The sequence below is a fragment of the Delphinus delphis genome, chromosome 14 (genome assembly GCF_949987515.2).
Source record: "Delphinus delphis chromosome 14, mDelDel1.2, whole genome shotgun sequence".
In the NCBI taxonomy this organism is placed as follows: Eukaryota; Metazoa; Chordata; class Mammalia; order Artiodactyla; family Delphinidae; genus Delphinus; species Delphinus delphis.
Window position 1 is genome coordinate 77,113,430 of NC_082696.1, and position 21,423 is coordinate 77,134,852.

At 42.3% G+C, this 21,423-nt stretch overlaps 1 protein-coding gene across 3 annotated transcripts in view; it reads left to right on the plus strand.

Annotated features, from left to right (window-relative positions):
* Window positions 1-21,423, plus strand: part of FILIP1 (filamin A interacting protein 1) — a 216,171-nt gene that overhangs the window by 146,625 nt on the left and 48,123 nt on the right. For all 3 annotated transcript variants that reach the window (XM_060030338.1, XM_060030336.1, XM_060030337.1), the window contains 2 exons: window positions 8,105-8,278; window positions 16,563-16,741. In XM_060030338.1, the coding sequence (XP_059886321.1) occupies window positions 8,105-8,278; window positions 16,563-16,741 (353 nt within the window). The remainder of the gene's footprint in view (window positions 1-8,104; window positions 8,279-16,562; window positions 16,742-21,423) is intronic.

A 21,423-nucleotide genomic window follows, 5' to 3' on the forward strand; every position in this document is an offset into this window, starting at 1 on the left:
CAGAATTTCCTTTTTCTCAAAAGGCTGAGCAATATTGGAGGGTATGTATATACTACATCTGTTTATCCATTCATCTGTCAGTGAGTACAGATGTTGTATTCCTCCTTTTGGCGATTGCTAGTAGTATGCTGCTATAAACCTAAGTGTTCCTGCTTTCAATTACTGGATCATATGGTAATTTATTAGTAATAGAATTACTGGATCATATGGTAATTTATTTGTAATTTTTTGAAAAACCACCATACTGTTTTCCATAGTGCCTAAACCATTTTACAGTGTACAAGGATTCCAATTTCTCTACATCCTTGCCAATACTTATTTCCTGTGTTTTGTTTTTTTGTTTGTTTTGATGATAGCCATCCTAATGTGTGTGAAGTGGTATCTCGTTGTGGTTTTGATTTGCATTTCCCTAATGATCAGCAATATTGAGTGTCTTTTCATGTGCTTGTTGGCCATTTGTATATTTTTAGAGAGACGTCTATTTAGGTATGTATCTGAAAAAACCCAAAAACACAAATTCAAAAAGATACATGCACCCCAATATTCATAGCAGCATTATTTACAACTTCCAAGATATGGAAGCAACCTAACAAGATATGGAAGCAACAGATGAATGGATAAAGAAGGTGTGTATATGTGTGTATATATATATATATATATATATATATATATATATATATACACACACACACACACATAAATATATACATACAATGGAATACTACTCAACCATGAAAAAGAACAAAATTTTGCCATTTGTAACACCGTGGATGGACTTGAAGGGTATTAAGCTAAGTGAAATAAGTCAGGCAGAGAAAGACAAATACTGTATGATATCACTTATATGCAGAATCTAAAAAATACAACAAACTAGTGAATATAATGAAAAAGAAGCAGACTCACAGATATACAGAACAAACTAGTGGTTACCAGTGGAGAGAGGGAAGTGGGGAAGGGCAATACAGGGGTAGGGGATTAAGAGGTACAAACTATTAGGTATAAAGTAAGCCACAAGGATGTATTGTACCACATGGGGAATATAGTCAATATTTTATAATAACTATAAATGGAGTATAAACTTTAAAAATTGTGAATCACTATATTGTACACCTGTAACTTATATAATATTGTATATCAACTATGCTTCAGTAAAATTTAAAAAAGAAACATCTATTTAGGTCTTTTGCCCATTTTAAAATCAGGGTTTTTGTTGTTGTTGTTCAGTTATAGGGGTCCTTTGTATATTCTGGATATTAACCCCTTATCAGATATATGATTTGCAAATATTTTCTCCCATTGTGTGGGTTGCTTTTCACGCTGTTGATTGTGTTCTTTGATACACAGAAGTTTTAAATTTAGATGTAGTTCAACTTATCTATTTTTTATTTTATTGCTTGTTTTTTTGGTGTTATATTCAAGAAATCATTGCCAAATCCAATATTATGAAGTTTTTCCCCTATGTTTTCTTCTAAGAGTTTTAGTTCTCCATTCAGGTCTTTGATTCGTTTTGAGTTAATTTTTGTATGTGGTGTAAGGTAAGGGTCCATCTTCATTCTTTTGCATCTTCATTCTTTGTGGATATACAGTTTTCCCAGCATCATTTGTTGAAAAGACTATCCTTTTCCATTGAATGGTCTTGGCATTCTGATTGAAAATCATTTGACCATATATGTGAGGTTTTATTTCTGGGATCTCTATTCTATTCTACTAGTCTAAATGTCTGTATTTGTGGCAGTATCACACTGTTTTGATTGCTGTAGCTTTGTTGTAAGTCTTGAAATCAGAAAGTGTGACACCTCCAACTTTGTTCTCTTTCAAGACTGTTTGGCTCTTTGGGGTTCCTTGAAATTCCATATGCACTTTAGAATGGATTTTTCTATTTCTGCAAAAAACATAATTGGGATTTTTAGGAATTTTACTTTTAAAAATTCAAGCTATCATGGTATTAATAAAAGCAAGTTTTAATATGAAAAACAGCATCTGCTTGTGATATTTTAATAAAAGATTTCTTTTAGATAATATTTGGTCTGAAGTGCTAGAAAGGAGTAATCTTTAATGAACAAGCAGTATAGAGACTTTTAGGCTATTATTAACCATATAGTTGTGGAGAGAAATTTCTCCAGAAAAAACCTAAAGACACATTTTTAGCCCCAATGGCCCTCTAAACTAACCATAGCTGAATCTTCTCCTTGTATGTTGTTGTGTCACTAATTATGTTAACCTTGCTTTCTAACACTGAGGAGCAAAAAAATGGGTTTAATTTCTATAATAATAGCTAATACCATCATAAATAACTTAGCTTTTTTTCTTCCAATACGTTTATAATATTCCATTTTACCTAACTAGGGTAAATAGTATAATTCAATTTGTATGAGGTTTAAAGATTGTTTCCTGTTGTAACATTCTAGTGGAATGTACTGTTTTTCCTTATTCAGTTTACATATTTTCTTTTTGGAATAAACTTAAGAAGAACAAAGTGACTCCTAAATTGTAGACAAGAACGTCAGATGAAAGAGCAGAAGTTGAAAAATGTAATTGTTTAACTCTTTTAAACAAAGCTAAATAATTAAGGTTGTTCTGAGATTTTCAGCGGCAGTTTATGCCTCTCTGACTTCACATCACTTAATTTTACTTTTATTTCCACAAATATTTACTGAGTGCCTATCATGTGGGCAGGCACCCTTTAGTAGACACTGCAGACACAGTCCCTGTTCTCAAAGCAGCTCACAGCCTAAGAAAGAAATAGGCAAGTAAACTAATAAATTACATTATTTAAACAGATACGGAACATTGAGCTGAGTTCCCAGAATGGGAAGGCATTTACAGAATGGGCATATGTTGGTATTCCAGGACCATCTTTTCCAGCGTTCTTTAGCTCAGTGCAGCAATAGACCATATTTATGTGGTTAACTGAATAATTTGAAGAAGTGATGGTGTTTAGAAACCGTGACATTCTGATTCTTCCATAGCATAGAAACAAATTTATTCTTTCCTCAAAATGCATCCTCCAGGGACTTCCCTGGTGTCCAGTGGTTAAGACTCCGTGCTTCCACTGCAGGGGTTGCGGGTTTGATCCCTGGTTGGGGAATTAAGATCCCACATGCTGCTTGGCGTGCCCAAAAAGAAAAAAAAAAAATGCATCCTCCATTCAAGGTCAACAGCTCTTGGCAGGGAATGTCTTGTTTGAGGTGTGCAATGTCAATAGTTAGGGGCAGGCTTCTCAAACTTCCCACCTGGCTGTGTTCCCTCTCAACCTAAGTGAGTGGACTGCCAGTCTGGGGATCATGGTGGCATCGTCTAAGAAGCTGTCCCAAGCTGTCCACCTCAAGCAAATGTTTTTTAAGTCTCGTGTTTTGTCCTAAACATTCAAGTAAATACTAATATTGTATTAATCTTCTGAAAGGGTTTTAAACTACTTACCACCTACCCTAGTCTTTAAGTAATCTGGGTGCTTCAAGAGGATGCACCATGTTTAATTTGAAGTTCCACAGCTCATTCTGATTCCTCTGTCCCCCCAAAGTTAGACATGTACCCATTTTAGGAGTGTAGAACAGCTATGTCACATGGGCATAAGAACTAAGCATTCTTTCCTACTCATTGTGGGTTTTTCCCAAAGATTAAAACAACCCACAAGTTTAAAAAATAGTTAAAATTGTCACTAGGCATAATCATCAATGATGGAGTTTTGCCTGTAAAGAAAGCTAAGTTTTGGAAACACTGTCAGTGAAATTCAGTTTCTGAGTACAGTTAAGTCCACCATGGCTGCCCTGCCAGATGCAGGGACATTTTGGAATATCCAGTCTCCTGACCACTCCGTGTTTGCCCTGGGATAACCAACTTGTCCCATCTTGCCTGGAACTGTCCAGATTTGCAGAAGTCCAGCTTTGTGGGATTCTGTTCTTCTTGGTCCCAGGCAAATCAGGACAGTTGGTCACCCTCATTTGCACAGAGGTAGCAAATACTTTCACCAGTTTCTGGGGACCCTCCTAGTTTATGCTGCTGGTCTGAAGTGACCATGATTCCTTGGTGAAGAAGAATCAGTGGAATTGATAACACAGTGAGAACAGGAGAAACCTCTGGGGCAAGCAAGTCCCCGGGAATCAGGTGAGCCTGCTGGGAACCTTGACCAGAGCAGACATGTTAAGTGCTTTTGGTGCTGAATTGGCCTAAAGTAGTGGTTTCTAAGTGCAGCTATGCTTCATAATCACCTGCAGAGATATTTTAAATCACAATTCCTGGGTTACACCATCAGATCTGCTGATTCAGAATTTGTGTTTAGCACGGCAGTTGGATGATCTTTCCAACCATCTGACCGTGTCACAATCCCGATGCTTAAAAATTCCAAGGCTTCTTGCTGTTCTGTGATAAAATGCAAACTCACTGCCTGGTTTAGAGGCTTTTTATGAGTTGCCCGTTGTTTATCACTTCGGCCTCCTGTGGCCCCAGCCCATGCATCTAAATCTATTCAGTTTGGCCTTTGCCTACAGGTTTCCCTTGGCCAAGAACACTCTTAGCCTAGCTCCACCCCTCTTTCTCTGGCTCAAGTACTTATTGTGAGATTTCGGGTCACTTTCTCCAGGAAGCCTCCTCCGTCAGCTCAGATGCAAGTCAACTGTTCTTCTGGACCAAGTTCTTAGCCCCCTGTATCTCCTCCATCCCAAGGTTTGTCATGTTATAATGTAAGTGACTTTCAACTGATTGTCTATTTCCCCCTAGACTTCAATGCCTCAGGATGCGATTATATCTCCAGTACTGAATGTGCACAAATATTTATTGAATGGATGATGGGATTCAGCCTTCTTTTGAACTATACCACCTGTGTGGGCTCCACCTGTCCTGTGTCTGTCGCCCCATCCCTACTTTCACAGCAAAGACCAGATACCCACCCTTGACTTTGTGAGACGGATCACACACTCACCTGTCGGCCCCAGGCTTTGCACAGCGGCCCTCTGCTGCCCCCCTGTGTTTGGAATCAGCTCCTTATGCAGCCAATTGAGACAACCCCTTGCTCCACGGGGTGCAGTTTCAATTCTGCAGGCACATCTTTGTTTTTGGCGTCCCTATGTCTCCCTTGGCACAAAGGGGAACCAGGTAGGATGGAAGAGAAGGCTGTGACCCCTCTGTGTCTGTTTCTATACCCTAAGCTCCTATTTATTCTCCTCCATCACCAGGACTAAGTCAGTTGAACATTTTCATTGTCTCTTCTTCCTGTGACCTCCTTTTCTCCCCTTTCTAGAGCCCTCTTCAAAGTATTCCTCCCTCTGTGTCCTTTTACATCTACGTAAATACAGTGGCCTATTTAGCAGCTCCCCAGCACCCTAAGACTTTCCTTGCTTGTGATAAAACTTCCAAGTGGGGGCTTCCCTGGTGGCGCAGTGGTTGAGAGTCCACCTGCCAATGCAGGGGACACGGGTTTGTGCCCCAGTCCGGGAAGATCCCACATGCCGCGGAGCGGCTGGGCCCATGAGCCATGGCCACTGAGCCTGCGCGTCCGGAGCCTGTGCTCCGCAACGGGAGAGGCCACAACAGTGAGAGGCCCGCGTACCGCAGAAAAAAAACCACAAAAAACCAAAAACAACAACAACAACAAAAACTTCCGAGTGAAAATAGTAACGTTCAAAGATAGGAACTTTCTTACATTTTGAACTTCAGTCTTTTCTACAAAAATTAACAAGACTCTCAGAGGCGTAAAGTGGATCCCAGAAACCTCTGGATCCCCAGAGGTTTCTCCCCACAACGTAGGATCTTAATTACATAAATTGAATCACATGTTTAAAGTAATGAAAAAAATTTATTGTGATCACATCTTTATTATTCCATTGATTAAACAGATATCACAATATGAATATTTGATTTACTATAGTAAACTATTCTCAATAGTAGTGATTTATGGGCAACATTCGTCTTCCTTCTATGATCATTATTACAGCAATTAAAAAGCTTTTAGTTAGTCCCTGAAGAGTAATGTGGCTCAAAATACATAATGCACAGTGTTACATAACCATAGCCTCTTTTTCTTTGGTAATTGGTGTCTAGGGTAATTGAACTCAAAATGAAATGTCTGGTATATGCAGCATAACACAGTCAATACAGTTCAACCATAAGCACATTTTTTAGGGAGAAAAGAAATAGGTGTTTCACATCAGTCGTTTTCTTCTAAGAGAACTAGAAAGATTTGGTTAAAAAGAAAGATACGGGCTTCCCTGGTGACGCAGTGGTTGAGAGTCCGCCCTTTGATGCAGGGGACACGGGTTTGTGCCCCGGTCCGGGACGCGGAACGGCTAGGCCCGTGAGCCATGGCCACTGAGCCTGCGCGTCCGGAGCCTGTGCTCCGCGACGGGAGAGGCCACAACAGTGAGAGGCCCGTGTACCGCAAAAAAAAAAGAAAGATACCAATAATATTTACATATTTTTAAAGTGGATAGCTTAAACTTTTAAACTAAAATAGCTACTTATTTACAGTTGCAAAGCTCTCTGTTTACATCGTCTGCCTGAAGACTGAGAACAATGGACATACCTTGGACTCCTTCAGTACAGGGTCACCATACACAGATGTGGAGTTGTGCCTTGCCTAGGGGTGCCTGGCAGAGGGACTGAATAGGGGTGAACTACAGCCCACTCTTTGCTCCTTAGGCGGGCTGCACTCTGACTCAGGGTTGTGTCTCCTGGAGGAAGCGGGCACCTCTTTCTAATTTGCACAAAGACACTGTACAGCTAGCCTGACTCTGTGTCTGCGCTTCGTCCTTTCGCCCTGCATGGAAACACATTGCCTTTCCATTCGACTATTTTCTGACTTTAACTTTCTCGCTAATTCCAAACCACTGGTTGCTTCAAAATTAATATTTTCCATTTTTGTCTTGAAAGGAGCACATGTATATGTGGCAGAGACAACATAGGGAAAATTTGCAAATTCCAGTCCAGTGATGTTTCTGTAATAAATTCGTCTTTAGCCATTTGGAATTAGATGAATTTGGAGACTACGAAAAAGCAATAAAAGTGAGAAATCTCAAGAAAGACAATCTCAAGAAAGACAAACTTTGTAATGGTCCTGTCTCAGGGCTAACTAGTTAGCTCCCTTGTTTAGAATACCGTGATAACGAGCCAGGTTTATGATTTAAAACCCCCAGTTAGCATAACACAGGGGAAAACTCTATTCCATCCTCGCAGACTGAAATTCTATTGCCACAAGTGTGTTCTTTGGTACAAGTTGGGATGAAGTAAGTGTACTTCATACTCATCACCATTACTGGAAAAACAAGTATACAACCAGATGGGAGCACGTTTGGTCAAAGTCAGTTCCGTCATAACTACAAAGTTCATCATTCCTCATCAGTAGAAAACACATCCAGATGTATTTGCATTATGTGATGGGAACCACAGTCAATATGATTGAAAGCCTATAATCATGTGGTTTTCTCAAGAGCTTCAACAAGACACTAAAGTTTTGCTAATAAACCAGAAGAACAACTCTGACCCCACCAACCTGACTCTGACTGGCAGTGTGGATATTACAGGAGTTAAGTTTCACCTTCAGCGGGAATTCGATTGAGAAGCCCAGCCCAGCACCATGAGAGCTCCCAACCATGTGTTTCTGTGCAAAATGAATCACTTGATGGGAAACAGGAAATCACTAATAAAGGCTGTTTTTGTTAATTATACACGGAGTTAGAACCGGAATAGGGGAGAGCAGGGGTTTTTTTAAAGCCAGATTTGAATACTGTATATTGAGGGCATAAACAGAAAACTAGAAAACTTTAAATTGTCATTGACCTCATGTGCACTGAAAAAGGGCTAAGTGTCCCCAGGAGCAGTCCTCCCCCTTCTCAGAATCACTGCTACTTAGATCAAGCACTTTTTATGTAGTTAATATTAGCACAAACCCTTTTTCTGCTTGCCGGCTTCCTAGCAACCTGAAGCAGAGTATCTGCTTGCCAATCTGCTTTTGGTAAAAAGAAAAAAAAAAAAAGAACAAAAAACACCCAGTAAATTTGCCCATAGCCCTGACGAGACAGGAATATATTCAATAAACTCCGTGTTGATTTTGTGAGCCCGGCATAGGATTTATGTTGTCAACCGTCTGACCTTGCTGCACTTTCCCCCACAGGCCAGGGAAGATGTGATCCACATGCTGAAGACGGAGAAAACCAAGCCTGAGGTTCTGGAGGCTCATTACGGGTCTGCGGAGCCGGAGAAAGTGCTGCGGGTCCTGCACCGAGATGCCATCCTGGCCCAGGAGAAGTCCATAGGGGAAGATGTGTATGAGAAACCCATCTCAGAGGTAAAAACATACCCCGACAAGTCCCTGAGAAGGAAGCCTCAGAGGGATGTCTCCACATCCTTCCATTTTACACGCTTTAACGTTTTCTTTCAAAGGCAAGCATTTTATGATGCCCTAATATAGAATTAAAGTATAATTAAATAATTCAGAATTACTGTGGATACATTTCATTGATAAGAATTGTAGAAGTATTTCCTTAAATATACTTAAAGCCCGAAATATGTTTCTCATGTGATTATGATAGTTACCTGCTCTTCAGTCTGTTATTCTTTTATTTCTCTAAGAAGGGATATGTGTAAAAATTTGAGGTGCTTATGGGTTTTAGCATTGAATTTTCAGATTATTATCAAATTGGTAGCCTAAAATTAAACTGATTTTTATTATTGATATTTATGGTTATAAAGCCACTCAGTTTTGATATCTTATAGACCATTAAAATGATCTCATGTGAATGGCTAAAACATAAAAGTTGAAGCAAAATCCCAATGGAAGGCTTAGGGCAGTTCTTTAAGATGAAAGGGAATCTAATAGGACAATATTTAATCATTTTTATACAAGACTGTATTAGGAACTATCAACTATTGTTGTTAATTACCCATGATATTACATGTTAAAAATACTCTCATATCATCGTAGAAGTTCAATGAAGAATCAGGGAACCAGTTGATGGATCTAGCCATACTGACTCTTCGGAATTCATGTTAAAAAAAAATCATAGCTATGAAATTAGTATCATAAATGAATAAAGAACACAGAAATGAAAAGTGCGAAGCAATTTATTGTAATTTAGCTTAAGACAAGCCTTTGCAGCAGCTCAGCTTGACAGATCTCAGAAAGACCTGCTTTAGAAAGTATTCACGACAGATTGACAGCCCATAATTTTCTAATTTCTGCAACCAGGATGAACTGGAGCTCTGTTCTCATCTTTTCCTTAAGCATTAAGAGTAATTATCAATATGTGATAGAATAGAGTCAACTGGCTGAATCCACTTTCACGTTTGAGATAACCCACAGTTATTAGCTGCCTGTAGCTTTGGGCAGGTCACTTCAGCTCTCTAAGCCTTAGTGTTCTTCTCTGCCACGTGCACATCTCATAGCGTTGTGAGGATTAAATGAAGCAACGCCTGTAAAACTTTTAACATAGTGTCTGGAACATACTAGCTACTCAACAAATATCAGCCATTAGTATTTGCTGGGAGCTGAGGGTGATAATTGCTCACACTCTTAATTAGTTCCAAACCTGGAGAGACTCGAGGAGTAAAAGACATAGAGAGGTCAAAATATCGGTTTTTTTGTTTTGTTTTGTTTTGTTTTGTTTGCGGTACGCGGGCCTCTCACTGTTGTGGCCTCTCCCGTTGCGGAGCACAGGCTCCGGATGCGCAGGCCCAGCGGCCATGGCTCACGGGCCCAGCCGCTCCGCGGCATGTGGGATCTTCCCGGACCGGGGCACGAACCCGTGTCCCCTGCATTGGCAGGCGGACTCTCAACCACTGCGCCACCAGGGAAGCCCAAAATATCAGTTTTATATAATTATTATAATCACCTGGACTGAAGAACTTGGCTTGGATAAATAGTATCATTTGGGCTTCTTAGTTCTTTTCTCCCAAGTTAGAGCTTGGTATGACCTCTCAAGGAAGAGGTAGGTCTGCAGATCACACACATCCAGAATCACTGCCTCTGACCCACTGAGTTCTATGGACAGTACATAAAGGAAGGCGTTTCCAACTTACCTTCAGAAAGTAGGCCTAACCCAAGTGGACAGAGGAGCAGAGCAGAAAACACCCACCTTTCTTTTGGGTTGTCCTGTTGGAGTTCGCTTAAGCTGGGCATGCTTCTTGGTTCCTTTCTCCCCTCAACTCAACAATCTGAACAGTTGTTCCTCCCTTGGGGAGGAAGGAATAAGGAGGTAGAGGGAAGGACAGAAGCTACTTTTCCCAACACTGGCAAAATGGTAAAGTCCTGCTTTGTGAGAGAAATAGAATGCTGAAAGGAGAAAAGATTTCTTCCACCATTTACAGATATTTGGTTTCTTAATCCTTTGGGCTTAATAATCAAGTTCCTGTTGCTCAGGGGCAAGAGAGTTGCTTCCAAGTTCATGATGTAAGAATCCCATATATTGCTGTTCCATTAGCCTCCTGGTATCATGAGAAGATAGTCCAGCTCTTGTTCCTAGAAGCCATGCTGTACCTCAAGCCAAAAATCACTGCTGCTTATTCCAATTTTCATCCCAAATTAGGCCCAGCTAGGTCATCCAACAGAATCCACCAAAGGTTAAGCAGTGAACCCAATATGGTGGACCCCCCTCTCTTGCCAGGTATCTGGGGAGAAATTAAGCAGCAAATATTAAATCACCCTGAACTTCCTTGTAAACTAAAGTCTGAGATATCAAAGTTCATAATTCTTAAGCAAAATTGCAAAGAAATTAAGGGTTCAGTTTCTTTCCTTCCCAAATTCTTATTCTGCTTAGCCTTAGCCAGAAGGATCTTAACCTTAGGCATTTTCAAAGTTGAATTAACACATCCTGAAGTCCTTTATTCTGTGTTTACTCAAAGAGTCCAAAGATTATTAGGACACGTGCAGTTATCATTGTACCAACCTCACATTCATAAATTGTTAAAAATGCAAGAAAAGCCCCAGCTGCAAGGTCCATTTTTCTCAAGTGTAATAATATTCCTTGACCTCAGGACTCAGCACAAAGCAGGCTCATGTCACCAAGATCAAGGCAGAGACTTAGAGGGTGTCTGAGGGAAGGAGGATGGATAGAGAAAATCTTCAGGTACAACAGGATGCCAGTCAGTGTCGGGGAACTTGTCCCCATCAGACAGAGCCTGCCGCCATCAAGAGGCTAATAATTATGGGAAATGGCGAATCCTGGGTTGGTTGGAGGAATCTGTTTCATGCATTATCGTTGCCCTCAGTGAGTGGCATTTGAAACCTATCTGTCTTTTTGTGAAGTTTAGGGATTTGCGGTGGTGACGTCCTCCATGCCTAGGTCTTGTTTTAGGTGCTCTGCTTTTCCACCTGCATGTTTTTATTTATTTATTTATTTTGGGCTGCGTTGGGTCTTTGTTGCTGTGCGCGGGCTTCTCGTTGTGGTGGCTCCTCTTGTTGCGGAGCACGGGCTCTAGGCGCGTGGGCTTCAGTAGTTGTGGCACGCAGGCACTGTAGTCGTGGCTCGCGGGCTCTAGAGTGCAGGCTCAGTAGTTGTGGCGCACAGGCTTAGTTGCTCCCCAGCACGTGGGATCTTCCCGGACCAGGGTTCGAACCCGTGTCCCCTGCATTGGCAGGCAGATTCTTAACCACTGCGCCGCCAGGGAAGCCCCCACCTGCATATGTGAAATCTCTTGAATCTTTTTCTTTTTCAGCCATGATGTCCAGGCCTAGGAAACCCATCTTGTACCAGTGGTTTTCCTTACTGCCCCCTTGTTTCGGTGTGGTATTACCCCTTCCCGCAGGTGACCTTCTGAAGCCTGTCTGCCTTGGGACCTAGTGGGGACCTAACCTTACCCAGGTGACCGTTCCTCAGAACTTCGCCTTCCCTCGTGTTTGAACTCTCTAATTCTTGGGTAACTTGTCCTACTCAAGGCAACAGAAATGTTTTCTTTTGTCACAACGTTTCCTCCAGTAGGAAGGCTCAGCTGAGTTTTATTGTTATTGTTGTTTTTGACCAGTTTTTCAAATGGCCCCTTCTTTCTCTATCACTATTTTAGGGATCATAGAGTTTTTGTTTGTTTGCCTCTAACTTCCCCTATGCTTTCAGACCCAGACATTTGTTTTCTGAATATTACCTTCCGTATTGTGTAGTGTGTGGTCACCCTCAGCGAGAGACGCAAAACCAAGGAGTTATGAGTCTCTCAAAAGGATCCTTTGTTCAACACAAATCTTATCTACTTGTATGTTCTTGAGTTGGATGATCTCCTAAGGAGTCTTTTCCCGTCACAGCACACCGGTGTTTGGACTGAATCTACTGCTGTCCTGCCTGAATCCCCTTTCGTTTGTCATCTTTCCTTCGAAATCTACGTCTCCAAGTTTCTGGAGCATGTTCGCTCAGGGCCCATCCACCATGGCTGACACCATGAAAATCACCCCAAATTGCTTTACATATCCTACCCTGATCTCAGATTTTAATTCTTCAGCATGTCTATATTTTATGTAACCGCTTTGAATGGCTGTTGCAGTCTTCAAGAGAAAGGGCCCCAACTGATCTCATGAAGAACCATCTGCAGCTGACAGCATGTTCCTCAAACGTTTCCTTGATCCCGACACCCTCTTTGTGGGGCAGTCACGCTGTTCTGCTCTCTAGGCTCTCCTGTCTCTACCTCCTCTGTCACCCATTCTGATTCAACAAAGACTAAAATCTCTCTCTTTTTGTTTTCTTATAGTCCTATCTTTAAGGGCACTTAGATCCATTTCCCTTTTTGGTCTTTCCAGTTTGGTCCTTAAGGCCTCATGTTTCCTCTTAAGTAGATTTCTCTCTTCTCAAATTCCTTAATATTTTTCCCATTAGCTCTCTGTTGATAACAGGGCTAAAATCATTCCCTAAACCATGATCCTTTTGTCTGAAACATACTGAAATTTCTCCCCATCTCAAGTCCCTGAACTTCTTCTCCACCAACTTGATTCAGGTACACTCTTTCCTTAGTAAATTTTGGCCTTTGTTGCTATGATGATCTCATTCAATTTTCCTTCCACCTCTGTCCAAGTGGGAGCTACATTTCCAAAGTAATAGGTGCCCATTTCGCTTTCACTATTCAGTAATAAGAACTACCATTCCTCTGTGGTTGAGCCACAATTTGGAGCCTGAAAACCCAAAGCCATGGGACACAGTATACATGATTAATGAATCCGCTGGGAGGTGGTCTTCAGAGTCTCTGGACAAGCCACACAGATCCAAGAGGTCAGCCCACTTCAGTTCTCTCCTAGGAGCTCAGTGCAGTTCCAAACAAAATAACGAGAAACAGGGTCTGGCACAGCTGATCTGTTGCTACCTATGTTAGTTCCTACATCCTGAATTTAAAACTGAAAACTAGATCCTCACACAGTAATGCTTTATTGCTAAAGAGGAATTTACTACCTTTGCAGTTTAAAATCTGGTCCGCAGGGCTTCCCTGGTGGCACAGTGGTTAAGAATCCGCCTGCCAATGCAGGGGACATGGGTTCGAGCCCTGGTCCAGGAAGATCCCACATGCCGCAGAGCAACTAAGCCTGTGCGCCTCAACTACTGAGCCTGCACTGTAGAGCCCACGAGCCAAAACTACTGAACCCATGTGCCACAACTACCGAAGCCCACGCTCCTAGAGCCCGTGCTCTGCAACAAGGGAAGCCACTGCAATGAGAAGCCCGCGCACCACAAGGAAGAGTAGCCCCCACTCGCCACAACTAGAGAAAGCCCGCGCGCAGCAACGAAGACCCAACACAGGCAAAAATAAATTAAAAAAAAAAAAAAGAAAGTCTGGTCTGCAGTTCTGGGTGAAAAACACAGCTCACACACCAATGTGTCAGCATCCTTCCAGATGCATGAAAGGACAAAAAGACTGTCTTCCTGATTATGCAACCAGTGCTGAGGTCAAGCTGCACTGGTGTAGGTGAGGTGAACACAGCCCACAGAGACAACAGCAGCTACTCCAGGGGCCTAGTCCCAGCACGGTAGCTGCTGAGAACAGCCAATCTCAAAGGCCCACACGGACAGAACATACTAAAGCTAGGGCCTAGCAGTCCTACCTAGGCTGCCCTGGAACAATTAATATCAACATATGCTGTTTTTCCTCCAGATGCCCCTACAGTGTTTCTCTCTCTGGGTATCTCAGTCAACCATCCAATTAATAACGCCCCCATCTTTGCCTCCCGAGTTCCTTGAACGGATTGAGGGATAACTGCAGGAGTCTGACAGATGACTTGAAACATTAACTTTATTATTGGCATAAATAGGTAGATGACCACCACCAGGTTCCTATTACTCTCTCCTAGACTCTGGAGACAGCACCTGAGGGAGAGTACAATGTACCATCTTATGGCAGACAGAGTAAAAAATAAGAAATGAAAAGGCAGGGCTGTTCATGCCCAGCTCGCTGTCCCAATACAACCTTTAAAAACCATTCCTTCCTCAGGGAGGAGAGGGTTAGGGTATCAGAAAACAGGCAGAAGTTGCTCTTGCAAATACTCTCAAAAGGAGGGAAGGCCTTACTTTACGACAAAGTTAAGAAGGATCAAAAAGGGGAAAGAGGGCTTTCCTGGTGCCGCAGTGGTTGGGAGTCCGCCTGCCGATGCGGGGGGGCGCGGGTTCGTGCCCCGGTCCGGGAGGGTCCCGCGTGCCGCGGAGCGGCTGGGCCCATGGGCCGTGCCCGCTGAGCCTGCGCGTCTGGAGCCTGTGCTCGATGGCAGGAGGGGCCACATCAGTAAGAGGCCCGCGTACCGCAAAAAAAATAAAAATAAAGATAAAAAATAAACAAAAAAAGGGGGAAAGAGCTGCTCCTTGCACATTTCTGATGATGTCCCATCAATGCTTGACAAATTCTATAACATATGGTGAAAATCACACTTGTGGAAAAATGGAGAGTTCTTGGGGAGAATATTTTGTAACAGGGAGTTATTCCAGTGAAAAAACCTCTTGTATAGACTGTCCCATTAAGACTGAAGTAATTTATCAGAACACATAAAAGTACGATTTGCCTCCCTGATGATCTCAGGTATGGCTGGCCAACCTGGGCTTCACCAGTCTGACTGGTCACCTGTTCTTAGGCAAAGGGGGTGGAGGTCTAATCAGAAGGCACTGAGGATTATGGGGACAGAGGTGGAAGGAAAATTGAATGAGATCATCATAGCAACAAAGGCCAAAATTTACTAAGGAAAGAGTGTACCTGAATCAAGTTGGTGGAGAAGAAGTTCAGGGACTTGAGATGGGGAGAAATTTCAGTATGTTTCAGACAAAAGGATCATGGTTTAGGGAATGATTTTAGCCCTGTTATCAACAGAGAGCTAATGGGAAAAATATTAAGGAATTTGAGAAGAGAGAAATCTATTTAAGAGGAAACATGAGGCCTTAAGGACCAAACTGGAAAGACCAAAAGGGAAATGGATCTAAGTGCCCATTATCTCTTTTATTTTGGGCCCCATAAATGATTCATTCACAATGAAAATATAATAAAGTTGTACAGGGAACCTCAGAGCCTCCTTATGACTGAAGGGCAAATGTGCAACATCAGGGGAGTAGCTCTGAAGCTGATACCCATGGAGCTACTCCACTGAGTCTTACAGAGTTGGCTGTGGGATTAAGAATGGATTCTAAATATATCTGATTCACCTAGAGCAGTGGTTCTTAACAGGGAGGGGGGCATGGGGACTTTTCCTTCCAGGAGACATTTGACAATGCCTGGGGAGAGTTTTGTCACAACTGGAGGTGGCAGTACCGGCATCTAGTGGGCAGAGCCCTGGGATGCCGCTGAGAATCCTATAGTGGACAGGACAGCCCCTCAAATAAGAATTCCTTGGCCAGAAATGTCAGTAGTGCTGAGGGTGAGAACTCCTGCACTAGGGTTTGAAGAGGAGAGTAGGATAGGGAACTATCGATATTGTAAGATTGGGTCCAATTTAACACACATGTACTGAACACCTACTTTCTTCCAGGTGCTGTGCTAGGGACCAGGGACTAAAAAGATGATCAAGGCATATGGTCCCTTAAAGATCTTATAGCCTGGCTGGAGAAACAGACACAAAAAGCCCTGTAATAATATTTGATGAGATCTCTTTTAGTTTGAGATATGTGCGCTCTGCAAGTTCTGAGATTCTCCCTATATTTAGTACCTCTTGAAAGAAGAGGATTGTGGGTCCTTCATATACTTTTCCTAGAAATGCACTTAACTGCAAGCCTTAAAAAAAAAAAAAAAGGTTGCAATGAGGATAATTTCCTCCTCCCGGGGGAGGAGTTTGGTGCCTGCAGAGCTCTTTATTTTTCTGAGATTAGGCCAGATGCTATTCTCTTTCTTTCTGAGTATAGGGCTTCACCGTCTCATTGAAACAGTGAGTTTGCTCTCCTGAAAGGTTAGGAACCACACATATGTTCACAGAAAAAAGGCCAGAGGCCAGAAATTACTGCAGCCCTATTGTGGCTAGTTCATAAATGCAACTGGCCTAGAGAAAATGATGGCATGGGGAAAACGGCAGAGAAGAGCAGACTCCGTGTCCTCCCCTACAGGTAATAAATCATTAGACCAATGCAAACGAATTATTTAGAGTCCTCCATAAATGAAGTAAAGTATTAAGCTCTTTCCCATGTTTGTGTCCTCAGCTGGACAGACTTGAGGAAAAACAGAAGGAAACCTACCGGCGCATGCTAGAGCAGCTACTGCTGGCCGAGAAGTGTCACCGGCGCACGGTGTACGAGCTGGAGAACGAGAAGCACAAGCACACGGACTACATGCACAAGAGCGACGACTTCACCACCCTGCTAGAGCAGGAGCGGGAGAGGTAACTGCGCACGCGCGCCCCGGAGGGCCGCGCTCTCGTCCTGCCCTTCCTGCCCTGGATCAGATTTCCACCCGTGACTCCGCGGACACGTGCCCGGGGTTTAATTCCTAATTTCCTAACGGTTTGCAGAGAGTGAGACAGACTTTGCTTGGAACTATTAATGTGAGCATGTTGGGGGTTCGTATAAATACGGCAACACATTCCCACTGGGATGTGAAAAGCCAGAAAGCCACAAACTAAGGGAGCTTCTGTTTTAACTTGATCAACGAAGCATTTACGTTTGAAAAGCCTCTCTACTAACTGCCTTCTATTAGAAATAATATACTTTTTCTCTTTGGGATTAAAATGCACTTATTCAGTGAGACAAATTATCACCATTTTAAATGAATCCTATTCATTCTTAAAACGGGTATAGAAAACCTTACTACTTGGTTGTGTATGAATTACTTAATGACTAGAGTTACCTGCTTAACTTTTTCAGGGTTGCATAACTCTTAAAACTCAGTGTAAAACAAAACAGAACAAAAATTCAGCGTTGAGCCTTGAACACTGTAGGTAGTTTTCTCAGACCAGGGATTAGCACCTTTGAAGCAGAGACTTCAAATTGAAACGCTTTGTGATGAGCTCTTTGATACTCTCCAGTTTTTCAGCATCTTCTTTTTAGCTTATTCTCTCCTTTTCCTCCCCTCAGCTGAATGGTTACATCTGTGAATTCCACAGTCTTTGAAACCAATGACATTGAATCCCGATGCTTTGAGTTACCAAGCGTGTCTGCTTCTGTGTTTAGGACTTGCAAATTAAGAGCCACTGGGAAAGAGCTTCGCCAGTCCCAGCTTTGCTATATCTAGTTACAAAAAGGAGATCTGGTTTTCCCAGATTAGTTTATTTGCCAGAAAAAGTTACCTCAATAGGAAAGTAAATAAAAGCGTGAAACAACAGGTTTGTGTTAAATTTTTAAGTTATTGGTAATGTTTACTTATTATTGGACTTGGTACATCTCTTGAGGAAGGAGAAATGGGAAAGGGAGCAATGGCTGGGGTGTTAGGTACAATACCCTCCACTTACGGTTTCTTTAAGTCTGTCTTCTGCTGCTGGAAGCTCAGGTTTATCAGCTTCTTGTCTGGACAAATAGATGGTCCAATTTGATACTTTGGGGCAACCAAACAGTGAGAATAAACTCTACCCCCGCAACCTCCATGAACTTTCCGACCTCAAGCATAGGTATTGCAGACAAGGTTTGAATGACCGTGTAAATTACATATATCTAGGTGTCCTGTGTTGGAATGGGGTCAGGTAAGAGTAGCAACTTGTTTGATATTTCTTTAAAAGATCTGAAATCAGATAATTTTAAAGAACCAGCTGTGTGAATTAATATTTTCTGATCACTTTGTAAATCATTTGGTCTAGAACCAGATAGGTCTGCCTTTTCTACAATTTCCCACCTAAGCTAAATGACTGAGGTGAATTCACCTACAGAGTGGTAGGTTTAAATGAAGTATGTGGATGGAGAGACGGTACTTACCCAGCTATTCCTTTCTTTTTTGTTTTCCTAATATTTGTGTACTGTGAGAATAATTGAAATAATAACACTCGATGGAGAGCTCTATAGTTCACAAAGTACTTTTATATTCATTATACAACGAGCCTGTCCCAAGTGTACTTATTTACTAACTTCATGTTGACCAATTCAAGACTAACAATTCCAATCCCCTGCCCCTCCTCTGGAGTTGTTTAATTTTACTAGGGCAATTACACAACGATTTCTCCTGAGCAAAGCGCTATGTAGGAGGTTTTAAAAATCAAAGCAGAATTTAAAAATTATATATATCATGATGCTTTTCATACTTTGATCAGCACCGTTGACATATGTCACCAGATGTACATGTTTTAGATAAGAATCTTTGACTCACTAAATATCCAACCACTTTGAGACTCTGAAACAGTAGTTTTGACTCAACAGGTTATACTTTAGTGCTTTATATATTTTCCTGTCAATGTTTCTGCCCAGGCCACCCCCCTGACTGACCACCAGTGCACATGCTGTGGGCACGTGCTGACCGACGCTCATTATGCTAAATTAGACACCCTCACTAGGACCCTGATAACTGAAGCTGGCATCGCTGAATTTCCCTGCGTTCTGATCTGAGGCGTCCACGGTGACTGGCTTTGCTGAGTTCCCTGGGCAGTGAAGCCTTTAGGATTTTCTCAAAGGTCAGGCCTGGGCCTCCCGCTGCCCTTTGGAAGAGGCCCTGCTAAATCTGCTTTGGGTTAAATCCTCTTTTTGAAGTAAGCGGTCATAATTAGATGTACTTATGGGGGCTGGTAGTTTGCTGACCCCGGGGCTTTCTTTCCCGTGGGCAATGTCGCCAGGGGCTGGTCCCCACCAGGACCTGGGCCATGGCTCAGCCAGGCCCCAGCGCCCCACTCGGCCGCAGCCCCTGCAGGGGAAGCTGGGCTACTGCTGATAGAGAGCTGGTTTTTCTGAGCTGGAGTGGGAATTCTGGCATAGACTATTCCAAGTCCTCTGTTTGCCTCTTTGTTTTGCACTCCCTTCCCTCTTTCTCCGGAAAAGTCCCTTTTCTGAAAAAAAAAAGAGAGAGAGAGAGAGAGCGCCAAGAGCTTTCCTTCAGAAACATTTCCCTTTAATTCTCCTGTGAGCATGAGTGAAGGAAGGAAAAAAGTGAGACGAGATAAGCCCAAGTTGTTTGTTCCCTGTAATCACCCAGTTTCTACTGGGGGTGTGACTCTGCAGGCTGCCTCTACCTAGACAGCTTTCTGATTTGGTGGCCATGGGCGGACGGGAGTGCAGACCCAGGGGACCCTCCACATGTGCAGAGCATCTAGGCTCCGTTCTCTACACTTGTCCTGCTCTGTAAGGGTTTCTCACGCCCTCTGGAAAATGGTTAAAGGTAATAACAAGGGACCCAGGCAGACAGGATCAGTAGCTATCCAGATTCAGATATTTGATGAAACCAGAAGTCCTTGGTTTTCAAAAACAAGCCTTGGTTTGACTAGTATTGCAAAAGACTTCTGAGTTCAGCCCTTTCAAGTCCCTCATCCTACAGGTTGGGTAACTGAGGCCCAGAAAAATCATGTAGCTCAACTAAGACGACAGTGCAGGCCACTGGTCCAGCACTGTTGTACGAATGAGTCCCTTGGGCAGAATGTCTTGTTTTATGTTTTCTTCGTGTGTGTGTGGCGGGGGCGCTCCCAACCTCCAAGCTCTTACGTCCAAACTATGACACAGAATCTTAAAAGGCATTATGATGGTTGTTGGGAGGATATAAACAGATCTATCTGGACCACTGGTGTCTTTCAACTGTCAAGACTGGAGAAGCTTTGGAACAGCATCTGCTGGAAGGAGCAGCCTGGGGACTTGTTTTGGAGTGGAGTTGGAACAGCACACACAGTGTTCTACTTCTGTTGCATTCTGATAGGAGGCTGATGGTAGTTATGGGGGAGCTAAATAAAGCACCCCTCCAAGCTACCTCCTTGTTATGGCCACTCACCTAGACCCTGAAAGTGTAAAAACTAAGCAGAAGTTATTTTTCACTTTTCAGGAGTTGTTAAATTCATCCTATATAAAAACTCCACAAATTAAGTGCCTAAAATGGACAAAGTATTGTTCTGGGCTTCCTTTATGCTAAACCAAAAGACCCATCATAATGTGTTACCATCATTTAGTGCTATTTATTTTTACAAATAGTTGTATTCCCAAATTAAAAAGTGGAACTAGCATGAAAAAATGCATTGGCTTAACTAGCATTGTTTAAAATATAGATGAAAATATCCTTCATTGCAGTAATGAAGATTAGATAAAGAAAGCTCCCTTTCTAACTAACTGCTATATTCTGTTTAGTCCATATTTTGAGTCAACTTGACCTTAAAAGGCATAATTCTGAGCACATGAGATCACCTTCAGAGTTTATGCTTTATTCTCTGTATGAACTGCAAGACTTTGTAATTTTAATCTTACACTTTCTCTAGGGCTGCTTCAAGAATGTCAGGATAGAGAGAATACAGTTACATCAAAAAGTGCTTTGGAACATAAAGAAGTATTTGAGGGGGATGTGTGTACGCATGTGTGTGTGTGTGTGTGTGTGTGTGTGTGTGTGTAAATGATGTGGGGAGGACTGTCTAAATCTATAACTGTAGATATAGATTTGAAAGCTTTTGGATTCTATAGGCTCAGCTGGGACTACATAAATAATTACATCATCATATAATATTGCAGCAAGCCTTCCAAGTATAGGGTCATTTTTTAAAAAACTACAAACCAGCATCTCGAGAGAAATCTCTTAACTTGTGAAGCAAAGAATGCAGGAACAGGGGCTTGGTGGAGGGGAAACTTTCAAGCCCCATTTTGGTATTGTTCCTTTAGGCCTGGTGGCCTGTGGGACAGGCTGCACCATTGCACTTGCCTGTGGCGGGGATGACCGGTCAGAGCAAGTTTGTGAAAAGTTGCTCTAGCGGCCTGGGATCCTGGGAGATATTCTTGGCACACTTTATAGAAAAAGGTGCACATCTGGTTCCCTGGCACATTTTCCCTAAGTTTCTCAGATTTAGATGCCTTATCTCTAAACTATCGCAATAAAATGGACTTTTCTCATTGGTAGCGCAGAGAAGCACACTAAAGTACTTTGTAGAAAAAGATTGCTGCTGATGTGTAAATGATCAAGTCT